Consider the following 12105-nt stretch of genomic DNA (forward strand, 5'->3'; position numbering starts at 1 on the left):
ACCCTGGTGCGTGGTGCTAGTCTACAGCAGGTTGGAGCTGGAGCTAAACTGCCAACACGTCCTCTCCTCCACCCCACCCCCAGAGAGACAAACAGTCCGAATATTCACACTCCCCCAAACCGCCTAACATCGCTCATTCAATAAGGTCATGATACACGTTACAAAAGGACAGGAACTTACGTGCAGCACTAGACGAGAATATCACATATCAATGACAACTAGGAGGCGAAATGTTGTAAACAAACCCCCCTCCCCGCCCCTCACACACACAGAGTTCCTGGTGTTCCTGGTCAGATGATCCCCTCCTCTCCCCCCCCCCGGGCGAAACAATCGCCGCTGCCAAGTTCGGTGCGCGCACGGTACTCTGGGAATTGTAGTTCGCCTCATCCCGTCACCAGCAGAGGAACCCAGTGGCACTGCCTCGACCAGGAAACTACAAGTCCCACCATGCAACGCAAGCAGCGCGCTGGGGAGAGGGGCCAGGGGCGGCTGAGGCGATCGACGTCTCGCCATCGAGCCGGCCGCACGCACGCTCCCGGGCGCGAACGAATTGTTCCATGACGTCATGCCGTGATTGGCAGCTGCGGGGTCCAATCGCCTGCCGGAACGGCCGGCCGGAAGCGGAGGCCGGCGCGCGTGTGCGTGTGTGGGGCCGGGCCAAGTGGGCGGGGCGGATGGAGAGGGAGGGTGAGTTGAGGGGAGGGAATGAAGGTACCGGAGGCCGCCGCCATTTTGGCGCTAGTGCGGAAGTTGTGTCTCGGACTCGGAGCGGCTGACGGTTCCGCCTTTTGATGGTCAGGTAGAGCTCCCGGTGCATCGGCTCCCTTCCCCTGCCCCCTTGTTTTTTTTTATTATTTTAAAGTCGGCCGCTACGCCGGGGAAAAAGAAGCAGCTTGAAGAATGGCAGGCAGATTACCGGCCTGTGTGGTGGACTGTGGCACAGGGTAAGTGAGTGAGGGGAGGAGGAGGGCAGCAGCACTCTGACACTCGGCTCCTACCCCCAGGGACTGGGCGAGTGTCAGCATTGTGATTTCTGGGTGTGGGCTGTGGCAGGGGCCTTTCCAGTGGGCTGTCAGTGGGGCTCGGGCGGAGCGGGTTGGCATCAAGAAACCATGGCCCCCGGGGACGTTTCAGAAACAAGAGTTAGATTGGACTCCAAGCCTGAATTCCCCTCCCTCCCTAGAAGCTGCCAGACCCGCTGAGTCTCTCCCCACCCCTCCCGACATTTTGTCCCTTTTTATTTCGGGCTTTGACAGTAGTCGGTGTGTGCGGGGCTGCCAGTCACTGCTTCCAGAGCCGGTCGCCGCCCTTCCGCTTTTACACCTTTTCCAGGCCCAGGTGAAGGAAGGGCCTTCCTCCCTCCCCTCCCCTGTATGGGCAGAATCTCTGTCCCACCATTAACAGATCCGTCTGAGGCGCCCAAATGTTTTACTCGCCCTCCAAATAAATATTTGCACAATAACCCTGATGAGGGGGAAAAAAAAGACCACGAGTCAGCAAGCGCCAAGCAGCTCTCGGAGTTGTCAAAGCCGCTTCCTCCTTTCATTTATCATTTCCTTATAAGGGAGTTTTGAGGGGTAAAAGCCATTAGTGAAATGATTCTGGCCATCAAACCGATTCTCTCTCATTGTCTTTTAATTTTTCTTTTATTTCCCGGATCGACTACACGTTCAGTGCATATTGTATTTGTAGTTTTCTTTTAACATTATGAGCAGGTTAATTTTTTTTGAGATCAGTTGGGATTTTTGCTCATTTGCACTTCCCGCTTTGCAAAACAATCTGACTTTTGTGAATGAAGCGTCGAGCTTTTGCTATTGATGTCACTAACAGCCAAATTGTAGCGCTTTGAGGGAAATGAATTCTAGCATATGTACATTGTGCTGTCGGATGGAATGTATCCACAGTTGAATTTTGCAGAGTGGGCAAGTATAATGGATGATTAGTGTCACTTTAATGTGTAGGCATATTTGCGTATTTTTCTTTGCGGATGAGTTGGCTGTGAACATGCTAATAGAGCGTATCAAATGTCTCACTGACTTGTGGCAGCCCGACACGAGTGATTTGTTTGCATAATAATATGCATCACTGTAACACATTAGATCTGTAACACATTTAGCATCAATTCTTGCTGAACTAGTGTAGAGTTGCTGGACGTTTCTGTGTCAAAGCCTGGATTGAAGTTCACCAGAGCATCAGCAAAATGTATCCGAACTTATTTTTGTTGGCTAACTATTTTTTTTGTGGATGAGATACTTTTGGTAATAATCTCTGATCTCGAGGCTGGAAGATTTGGTTCATAGATTTGGCAGGAAGCTGGAGTTGTGGTCAAGTGTTTTTATGACTTAGCAGGCTGTTTCCGTTGGGGTTCCATTGGTTTAAGTACTGGTTCCTTTGCTTTTGTGGTATGTATGAATGTTTTAGACTTTGATGTAGGGAGCATAATTAAGTTGCTTGTAGATACAAAAAGGGTACACAAGTGTTTACAAGGATATTGCCACGAATAGTGAATTTTAAATATGCTGGGGTTGCTTCCTTTAGATCAGAGAAAGCTGAGGGGAGATTTAATTGAAGTATATCAAATGAGGGGCCTACATGGAGCAGATGGGAAGGATCGATTTCCCCGGTGGGGGCATGGGTTTAAAGTAATTGGAAAGGTTTCAGTGAAGGTCAGTAATTCTTTTCACCCAGAGGTGGGTGGAGGTCTTAAACTCACTGTCTGAAAGGATGGTAAAGACAAAAATCCCCATTTTAAAAAAAACCTGTGGATCTGAGATGCAGTAACCTATAAAGCTTACCAACCAAAAGCTGGAAGGTAGGATTAAACTGGATTGTTCTTTCAGCCAGCATGTGCCATAAATCTATATTTCTGATCTGTTTTCATCTCTCAATCCTTATGAATGAAACACCATTTGCACTATAACATATCAGTTTAAAAGATTTTGAACTAAAACATGAATTTGAGGGTGGCACAGTGGTTAGCACCATTGCCTCACTGCGCCAGGGACCCGAGTTCGATTCCTGGCTTGGGTTACTGTCTGTGTGGAGTTTGCACATTCTCTACGTGGGCTTCCTCTGGGTGCTCTGGTTTCCTCCCACAGTCCAAAGATGATAGGTGGATTTGCCATGTTAAATTGCCCCTTAGTGTTGAGGGACTAGCTAGGGTAAATGCATGGGGTTATGGGGATAGAGCCTGGGTGGGATTGGTCAATGTAGACTCGATGGGCTGAATGGCCTCCTTCTGCACTGTAGGATTCTATGAACCTATAATTATCACCTCACAGAACGAAAAAAATCTTTTTAAAATTGTCAATCTAAGTCACCAGAAGCCATAGGATTGGTTGGTGGGTCTTGTTGCAAACATGCATGCTGGTTGCATCTGAAGTTGAATCATATTGGTGGGACAGTGTAGAAGCTTTGATCCACAACTGATTACTGCAATAGATAACCCTAGAGTGTTTGAATACATCATTGCAAATCTCAATAAATGCAATGCTCAACAGAGGAAAGGGTTGAGAATTGCCTCTATTTTGAGGATTAATAAATTTGGTTGTTTATTATTTGAAGTATTTTAGATTTGATGTTTTACAGCATTGATATTATTTACAGTTGTACGGAGTTAATATTTCCAGCTATCTGTCGACAAGAGCAAGTACTGTTGTATTGAAAATAAGGCCACTGAATGATGCATGATGAAAATGTGTGCCCCATGAGTGGGCTGACCCAATTTGTCACTCATGAAGTTAATTTCTCTTACATTTTCCTGCTCATATCAGATTTTCCCATATGTTTTGTCAGTAAAGTGTGCTTGATGCAAGCAACTTTAAATGCAGATGTGATTGACTTGTCTTATTTTTGACAACTCTGAAATGCAAAGACATTGTTTTGATATTGCATGGTGATTCTAATACCCTGATCTATTTCAGTTGCAAATCTAAGTGAAGGGTATCGGTAAATTATTTAATCATATGAAGTAACTCGTGACTAAAGTTAACAAAACGGTTCTGAAATAAGTATGAAGTATTAAATCACAGTCTGCTTGGTACATTGGAAAAGTCTGAGCTGGATAGTTAAGAGGAGGTTTATAGCTGCACCTTTCAACTCGAAATAAACTGTTAGTAAATTATAATAATGGCAATATTCATGAGTCTGTTAAGTAAGAGATGTAAGTAACATGTGAAGTAATGGTACAAGGTAGGCATACTCATGGTTTTCTGTGTAAGATTGTGATGAATTTAAGGAAAAGAATGCTGCAAGATCTTTCCTTAAGCGAGCAATGATTGACAGTCTCAACATATGATTCAATGCAAGGTACCTGTAGCTGGGAAAAGCTATTATCTTGTTTATTTATAATAGTAAATTCATATTTCCCAGTGTTTTTTGAAGCCATAGTGTTGAGAGTATTTCTAGTATAGGTTCATGCTGTAGATGCTAACTTCCACTTTTGTTACTGAAAGTGCTTTTTTTTTTGCATCCGTCAACTTCCTCTGTCAGTTTTTGTATATTAGCCTAGTGTGTGGCAGAAAGCATTAAAATACCCAATCCAAGATAACTGAACATTTGTGTTCAGTTTTAGTAGTTTTGCTGCTGTTTTTGAAAAAAACATTGAGTTCATAGAGGTCATTAGTGACTGAAAGTTATTCTTGTAAAAGTTTGTGCAATAAAGCCTGATCTCAGGCTTAAAATACATTGGATCGAGGGAACCTTTAATACCCACCAGCAATAATCCCATGTTAATTCCTAAAGTGAGTCCAATAAATGTAACTTTGCCGTTATCAACCGCATGTAATTGGGGCAACTGTTTTGGGAAATAAGTGTGAAATTTGCAGGAATTGAGTAGCATGGTATGTGCAGCAATTCTAATGTAGAGGGGAAAGGTATATGAATCATATAATAAAACCTGATTCAGACCACAAAAAGATCTGAAACTATCTAATAAATGCTGCATATGAGGTTAGTGTTGAGTTTACACCAGTCTGAATAAATATGAATTCTGTTTGTCCACTGAATTTAGTAAAGATGTTTGTGTAGCCTTTCCACTGTAATGAAAATGGAGGTAATCACACTTCTGCTATGTCAGGGCCTGCTGTGACAGGTTCGGTATTTTGGCTTGGTTCCCTGACAAGTTCTGTTCCTTCTTTTATGTACAGAGGAATTTACAGTTGTCTCTTATTTCCCAGTTTACAAAATACATTTATTCCTCATGTTTGTCTTTCATATTTAAAAAATAACTTCACTGCTTTACTAATATACCTTATCCCTAAGAGATAATTATTTTACATGACCGATCCATAAGCCTCTAACTTTGCACCTACGTTGCCTGGTGTTCCTAAAGAAAGGACATTTAGAAGTTGCAGGATTTTCCAGTTGTGAGCCAAGGAAGATGGTCGTGGTTGTTGGAGGCCAATCATCTCAACAGAGTGTTCCTCAGGATTGGTATCCTGGGACCAACCTTCTTCAGCTCCTCCTTCAATGACCTCCTGCCCATTATGCATCAGAAGTGGAGATGTTTGCAAATGATTGCAGTGTTTGCAACTCTTCAGTTTCTGAAGAGATCAGTGTCCATAGAATAGAATCCCTACAGTGCAGAAGGAAGCCATTTGGCCCATAGAGTCTGACATAGTATCTTCCCTAGGTCCACTGCCCTGCTCTATCCCTGTAAATGGCTAATCAATCTAACCAACACATCTTGGGAAACTAAGGGGAAATTTACCGTGGCCAATCCATCTAACCTGTACATCTAGGGACAACATTCAGGCTTGAGCTGATAAGTGGAAAGTAATACACTTGCCCAAATGTCAGCAATAGCCATCTCCAATAAGAGTATCGAACCATATCTGCTTGATGTTATATATTTGCCAGACCAGTTCAGAGACTGGGAATTCTGCAGAAGATAACTCCACTCTGGACTCCCAAAGCCTGCCCACCAGCAGTGTGGCACAATTCAGGAGTGTGATGGAATACTCTTCACTTGCCTGACTGAGTGTTGCTTCAACAACATTGAGAAGCTCAATGCCATCCAGGACAGTGTGTGCTTGATTGCATCCTGTCCCACCATCTTGAACATTTATTCCATCCATCACTGGTACACAAGCACAGTAGTGTACACCATCAACGTGATGCACTGCAGCAACTCGCCAAATTTTCTTGGACAGCACCTTCTAAATCCAAATCTCTACCACCTAGAAGGGCAAGGGCTGCGGATGCATGGAGGAACAACAACCCCCCATCACCAAGTTCCCCTCCAAGCCATACATCACCCTGACTTGTAACTATATCACTTCTTTTATTGCTGGATTAAAATCCTGGAAGTCCCTCCCAAGCAGCACTGGAGGTAGGTGGAGGGGGGGGAATACCTACACCAAATGGACTGCAGCAGTTCAAAAAGGCTGGCCAACAAATGTTGGACTTGTCAGTGATGCCCACATCCCATAAATGAACTGAAAAGCACTTTAATCCTGTGGAGGAAAGAAGTGTAGTGTAAGTTTAGCTAGACTTTCAAAAAGGGTGGATAGATTTTTTTGGATACTAAGCAATACAGGAATAATGCAACAAGGTGGACTTCTTAGCAGATCTTCTGCAATTATGTTGAATGACATAACAAGCTCAGAGTTAAATGGCTTGCTGCTGCTTTGATTTCCTTATTGTATGTTCTTATTGCTCTTTCTCTCCATTTTGTCATGTGGCCTAAACTTTTATTCTCCAGTAATTTGCCCAAATAGTTGGTTTTCATCTGAAGCCAGACCGTAAGCGGTGTTAGCTGAGTCAACAATGGCCGCTTCATACGTGAGTCATGTTCTAACTCAGTCCCACTTATAAACCACATGTAAGCCAGCAAGGGTATTTGTTTGAAAACCAGTATTGGAGAGACTTTTCACAGATTGGGAATTAAATTTAATTACTTAATCTTGACTCAATATTGCACCACGTGTTTCACTTGTCCCCAAAGCCATCAAAGAGAACTCTGCAGAAGTGATTGTTAGAGTCCATCTTGAAGTGCTGGTGATCTGCAATATAAATCTATATTTTCAAACTGCTCTGTGATTGCTCTTGTTGACTTGCTGAAAACTAAGCAGTTTTTTTAAAACTAAAACTAATTGATGCACACACATCAATGAAATGCTTTTAAGAACGAGCCTCACCGCAGGAAATAGAAGGACCTTCAAACTGAGACACTTCCTGTATCTTTTTTCACTAACTGAAGAGACTGATTCATATTTGTGGTAATGAAAAGTCAACATTTTGCAAAACTGTTATTTTAGGCTGCCGCCTTGTTTTGTCTTCGGCTGGCAACCCCATTCATTCCATCAGCGATCAGAATCCATCCTGTTGATCGTAAAATATAAATAGCAAATTCACTGCAGGTGGCATTTTCTGTACTATCCTGCCCTCTACCAGAGTTTTTAACAGAACTTTGAAACTTTTCCTGACATATCAGCTATTTGTTACAAATTCTGTATCTTCTGAGTCTCTTTTCCATTGAGTGAAGTTGACGGATGTGGTCTCCCTCCATTATTTAGACAACTGGATTGAAAATGGGGATTTCACAATTACGTTGTCAGAATAAGGAAGCTGGTTTTAGTAATATAAAATGGTGCATCCTACGACAGGAAATTAAAGTTGACAAATAATATCTGAAATGTATATTAAACTGAAAGTTGAAAGAAAGGATAGAATGTCTGTGTCAGGTAGTGAGCGAAGAAAAAAAGCAAGTAGAAAATTAATAAGCAATTGTTAGACATTATTCATTCCAAATGTAAAGGTGAGACCACAGCAATGTCACAATTCTGACGAAAGGTGCCAAGTCAATTGTCATAGCTCCATCCAACAGTCATTCAGTTACTGAAAAGGAGACTGCTGAAAGTATTTATATATGCCCATAAAAATGGGCATACCAACTGCCCATAAGCTTTGCTTTCAATTGTCTCTGTTTCTGGTTAGCGTTATATCAACATTTAATTGAAATTGCTGACATAAATACTCAGGGGAGTTTCTAACTTGCTACTGTAATGTTAATGAGCCAGTTTATGTACACTAAATTTATAATATTTATGCTTTTAAGCAAGTACAATTTAAAATACATAATTTGCAAGTAACATGATTAAATTTACTAATTTAATAGTTGTCTTGTATTATCTTACTAAAGTTTTTATTTAAAAATTTTGGGCTTTCTCAAAAGTCTGGCCTTTGATTTTTTTTTGACCCGAACTGCATTCTGAGTACATGCAATTTGTTGAATTCCCAGGCATGTACTTCAACTAATAATTGATGCACCTCCATTTCCAGTTAGGATTTGTGTTTCTTTGCTTTTTCAAGAAGATTCTGAAAGATACTGAACATTGAGTTGTTAAATATTGATTTTTTTTCTAAAATGATTCAGCCATGCACCATCTATGAACAGCGGGATCTGAGATCATGGTTTTCTTGACAAACTAATTTCTCATAGAATGCTTAGGTATGAAATATTGAGTTATAAGTTTCTCTTGTAGATTCCCTTTTAAACCTGACAAATTGAGCAGTGTTTGAAGACTTTAAAGCCTGAGGAAAATCTGAAAGATCATTGACATGGATTATAAACCCCATCTTCTACTCTTGCCCAACCAGAGTGTTTTTTATTTCTGGTGTGTGATTTGACTGAGCTGCTAGATTTCATTGCAGAAGGTTCAAATTGGAATCCTACTCTCAACTGACGTTTCGGTTAACTGGATTAATTTGGGCATGTCCCAACCACTTTGTCATGTAGTTTGAGGGTGAGATATTCGTAATATTAATTTGCTTTGGTCCTTGTGAAACCTATGAATAACAGCTGCTGCTCAGACCATTGTGCCTGAAAGATTGCTAGGCCGTACCAAGCCACTGAACAGAAACAAAATGGGAGAGGAAACTTACTACACAACTGGGTTCCTTAAGACACTGAGGCAATACTTTCAAGGTTTTTTATTTAACGTGCATTAGAAGTGAAGTAGGCAGGTTTTAATCTCTCAGATGTGGCAATGAGGGTTCTTCAATAACAGGTTCTGAAACAAATATTATTTTCTTCTTGCAGGTATACAAAGCTTGGGTATGCTGGGAATACAGAACCACAGTTCATAATTCCATCATGTGAGTTCAGTATATGAATCTTTCCAATTAATGTTTCATCTTGATAGAAAATAAAGTTTCAAAGCTTTTCCTATAGAGTGTATGATTTTTCCATTCTCTTGAGCAAAAGTTAAACCGAAGTATCTAACTTGTATAAAAGCAAAATTTGTGCTTTAGTAACCTTGCATGGATGGTTTAAATTGGTTTACTTCAGTGTCTTTTCAGTAATATGTAATATGATTCGATCATTTGTCGAACTTTTAATATACTTGTAACAATGTTTCTGACACAACTTTCTAAAGAGTATAATTATATTTCATACTTCAACTTTTAACATTTAATGGACTAGGTAAAGCAGTCAGCAAAACTTTAGCAGCCATGGTTTAAAAGCTGTTCGTTAATCTTGGTATTCTATACTTTTAATTTGGGCTTTTGAATTCAAGTGAAATGATACTGAATGGCTAGTTAAGCTTGTAGTCAAAGTGCATCAAAGGAATTATTAGGGTTAATAATGTTTAATGTATCTGTATAACATTTACAGGACACATACAATTAAATATGTATTAAATGTTGGGTATAATGGCTATGCTATGTCACTTATTGATCTTCACTTTTGCTGTCAGTTTTTTGGGGAAGCCCAGGAGGAGGTAGAAAGCTGCCTTTAAGAGAACAAAAAAAAGCAAATTTTCAATGACCTATCAGTTGAACCGGGGTTTTGAGGAAAGTCTCCTGTTATTTTTTATCTCAGTTACTGAAATTTCTAATGTTGAAAATAAAGTTTTTAACATGTCTTAGAGGCCTGTGCATTTAATTCATTTCTGAGCACGGTTGTGACAGTGGAACATTCCATATTCCAGCATCTTTTATTAAAAAGTAATACTAGACCCCTAAAATTTAGGGGCAGCACAGTGGTTAGCACTGCTGTCTCTCAGCGCCAGAGACCAGGGTTTGATTTTTGGCATGGGTCACTGTCTGTATGGAGTGTGTACATTTTCCCTGTGTCTGCATGGGTTTCCTCCGGGTGCTCCTGATTCTCCCCTCAGTCCAACAGACGTGCTGATTAGGTGCATTGGCCATGCTAAATACTCCCTCAGTGTACCCAAACAGGTGCCGGAGTGTGGCAACTAGGGGATTTTCACAATTTCATTGCAGTGTCAATGTAAGCCTACTTGTGATAAATGTTTTTTTTTTAAACCCCTCTAAACTCTCCCACCAGCCACCCAATTAACCACATCCTGATGCCAGATCTCGACTTCTGTTCTCAATATTGTTAGACCTCACCTGATGCAGCTATGCTGCATCACACAGTATAACCAGACCCTGTTCCAAGTTTCCATTTCTCAAAGACCCGAGGTGTCTCCTCTGCTTCAGGTTTAAGCATTGTTTCTATTGCCACCTCATGCCCTAACAGGTGTCAAGTGTGTATTTTATTATGGGACTCCGGCAAGAGTCAACCAATAAATCCATCTGACATTCCATCCAATCGCTACAAATCATAAAGATGCTGTCCAAACTATCGCCAAACCTGAGAATTATTGCTCATAATTGCAAAATCTTACAGTATGCTCCAGTAATAAATCTTTATACACCTACCTCCAGGCTGTCACTTGTTGCCTACAATTTTGTGAATCATGTCCTTTGCAACAAGAGCTATAAATTAAATTTAAATGTAACCTAAATAATTATTTCAAGTTTTATGAAGAATGGCTAAATTGCAAAATTTAGTTCTTTTTAAGCATGTGTAATAGTTTCTGACGAAATAAGGATGGAATTTCTCCAGCTAACAAATAGGTGACCCTGAATATGTACAACTCTGCATTGTTTAAATTATGCGCTGTCACCAGAAGCAATGCCATAGGATAACCGGTAAAATATTAAATGTCATGGATGTAGCATGCATGTCCTGTACATCTAGGATATGATATACTTGCATGCATACAAAGTATATTGATTACCTGCTGACCTCAACACCTCTTAGCGTTGGTCAATAATAGATTAGATAACTGTTATTTTTAAAATTGGCTTCCGTTCAGAGTTCCGTTCATGAGGACATACTGCATAAAACTATCAAGATGCAGCCATTTTTTCAGTGAAGTGCAACTGCCTGAACTTGAAAATTGATTTGATTAGTGTGTTCAGTAGTTGGGCAGATCCTCCTTGAAATATTTTTGTAAACAAATCCATAGATTTAAAATTAGTGCAAGTGCAGTATTTCTGATCTGTTAGGGTCAATTTTTATGCACTAACCTGAATGCAGGAAGTAAAAAAAATATGAATTTTCAGTTGCTGCTAAAAGCAAATAGACCACCACACAGGAGAATACTGTTCTGATCTTGCTCCCTTAACCATTTCCAACATTTAATTTCTTAATTGCTGATTGAGAAGAATTTGATTGTTAAAATGAATCTGAATTAGAAGTGAAGATTTGACATCCCCGGCTACTTGCTCTGTGCTAACTCAACAGCGAGAGGTGATTGATGTGAAAAGCTGTTCAATTTCAGAGTTTCATTACTGATTGTCAAAAGCTACTTTTATCAAGGCGGACATTGCATTTTTTTAACCATTCGTGGAATGTGTCTTGTTACTGGTAAGGCCAGCGTTTAACGCCAATTTTCAATGCCCTCAGAAACCTGGTGGTGAGCCACCACCTTGAACCATTGCAGGCAACATGGTGAAAGTATTTCTACAGTGCTGTTAAGGAGTTTTAGGATTTTGACCCAGTGAAGATGGTATATTTCCGAGTCAGGATATTCTGTGACTCTGAGGTGGTGGCATCCCCACGCTCCTGCTGCCTTTGTCCTCCTTGGTAGTAGAGGTCATGGATTATGGCAATGTTATTCAAGAAACCTTAGAAAGTTGCTGCAGTGAATTATTAGGTGATATTTACTGTAACCTTGATCCACTAATGGTGAATGGGGCGCCAATTAAGTGGACTGCTTTGTCCTGTATCATTGAGTTCCTTCAATGTTGGAGCTGCACACTTACAAGAAAGTAGAGATTATTCCATCACACTTCTGACTTTGTCCT

At 40.7% G+C, this 12105-nt stretch overlaps 2 protein-coding genes across 23 annotated transcripts in view; one reads left to right on the forward strand and one right to left on the reverse strand.

Annotated features, from left to right (window-relative positions):
• Window positions 1-347, reverse strand: part of LOC144503579 (solute carrier family 35 member F5-like) — an 86219-nt gene extending 85872 nt beyond the window's left edge. For 10 of the 22 annotated variants that reach the window (XM_078228160.1, XM_078228155.1, XM_078228149.1 and 7 more), the window contains exon 1: window positions 181-310. The gene's annotated coding sequence lies outside the window, so the exon portion shown is untranslated. The other 12 variants (XM_078228161.1, XM_078228162.1, XM_078228157.1 and 9 more) reach the window with 6 other exon arrangements.
• Window positions 348-654: 307 nt separating this feature from the next.
• Window positions 655-12105, forward strand: part of LOC144503581 (actin-related protein 3) — a 52690-nt gene continuing 41239 nt past the window's right edge. Inside the window, exons 1-2 of the mRNA XM_078228163.1 lie at window positions 655-944; window positions 9044-9099. Of these exons, the coding sequence (XP_078084289.1) occupies window positions 901-944; window positions 9044-9099 (100 nt within the window). The 5' untranslated portion in view covers window positions 655-900. The remainder of the gene's footprint in view (window positions 945-9043; window positions 9100-12105) is intronic.

The sequence above is a fragment of the Mustelus asterias genome, chromosome 14 (genome assembly GCF_964213995.1).
Source record: "Mustelus asterias chromosome 14, sMusAst1.hap1.1, whole genome shotgun sequence".
Classification (NCBI taxonomy): Eukaryota; Metazoa; Chordata; class Chondrichthyes; order Carcharhiniformes; family Triakidae; genus Mustelus; species Mustelus asterias.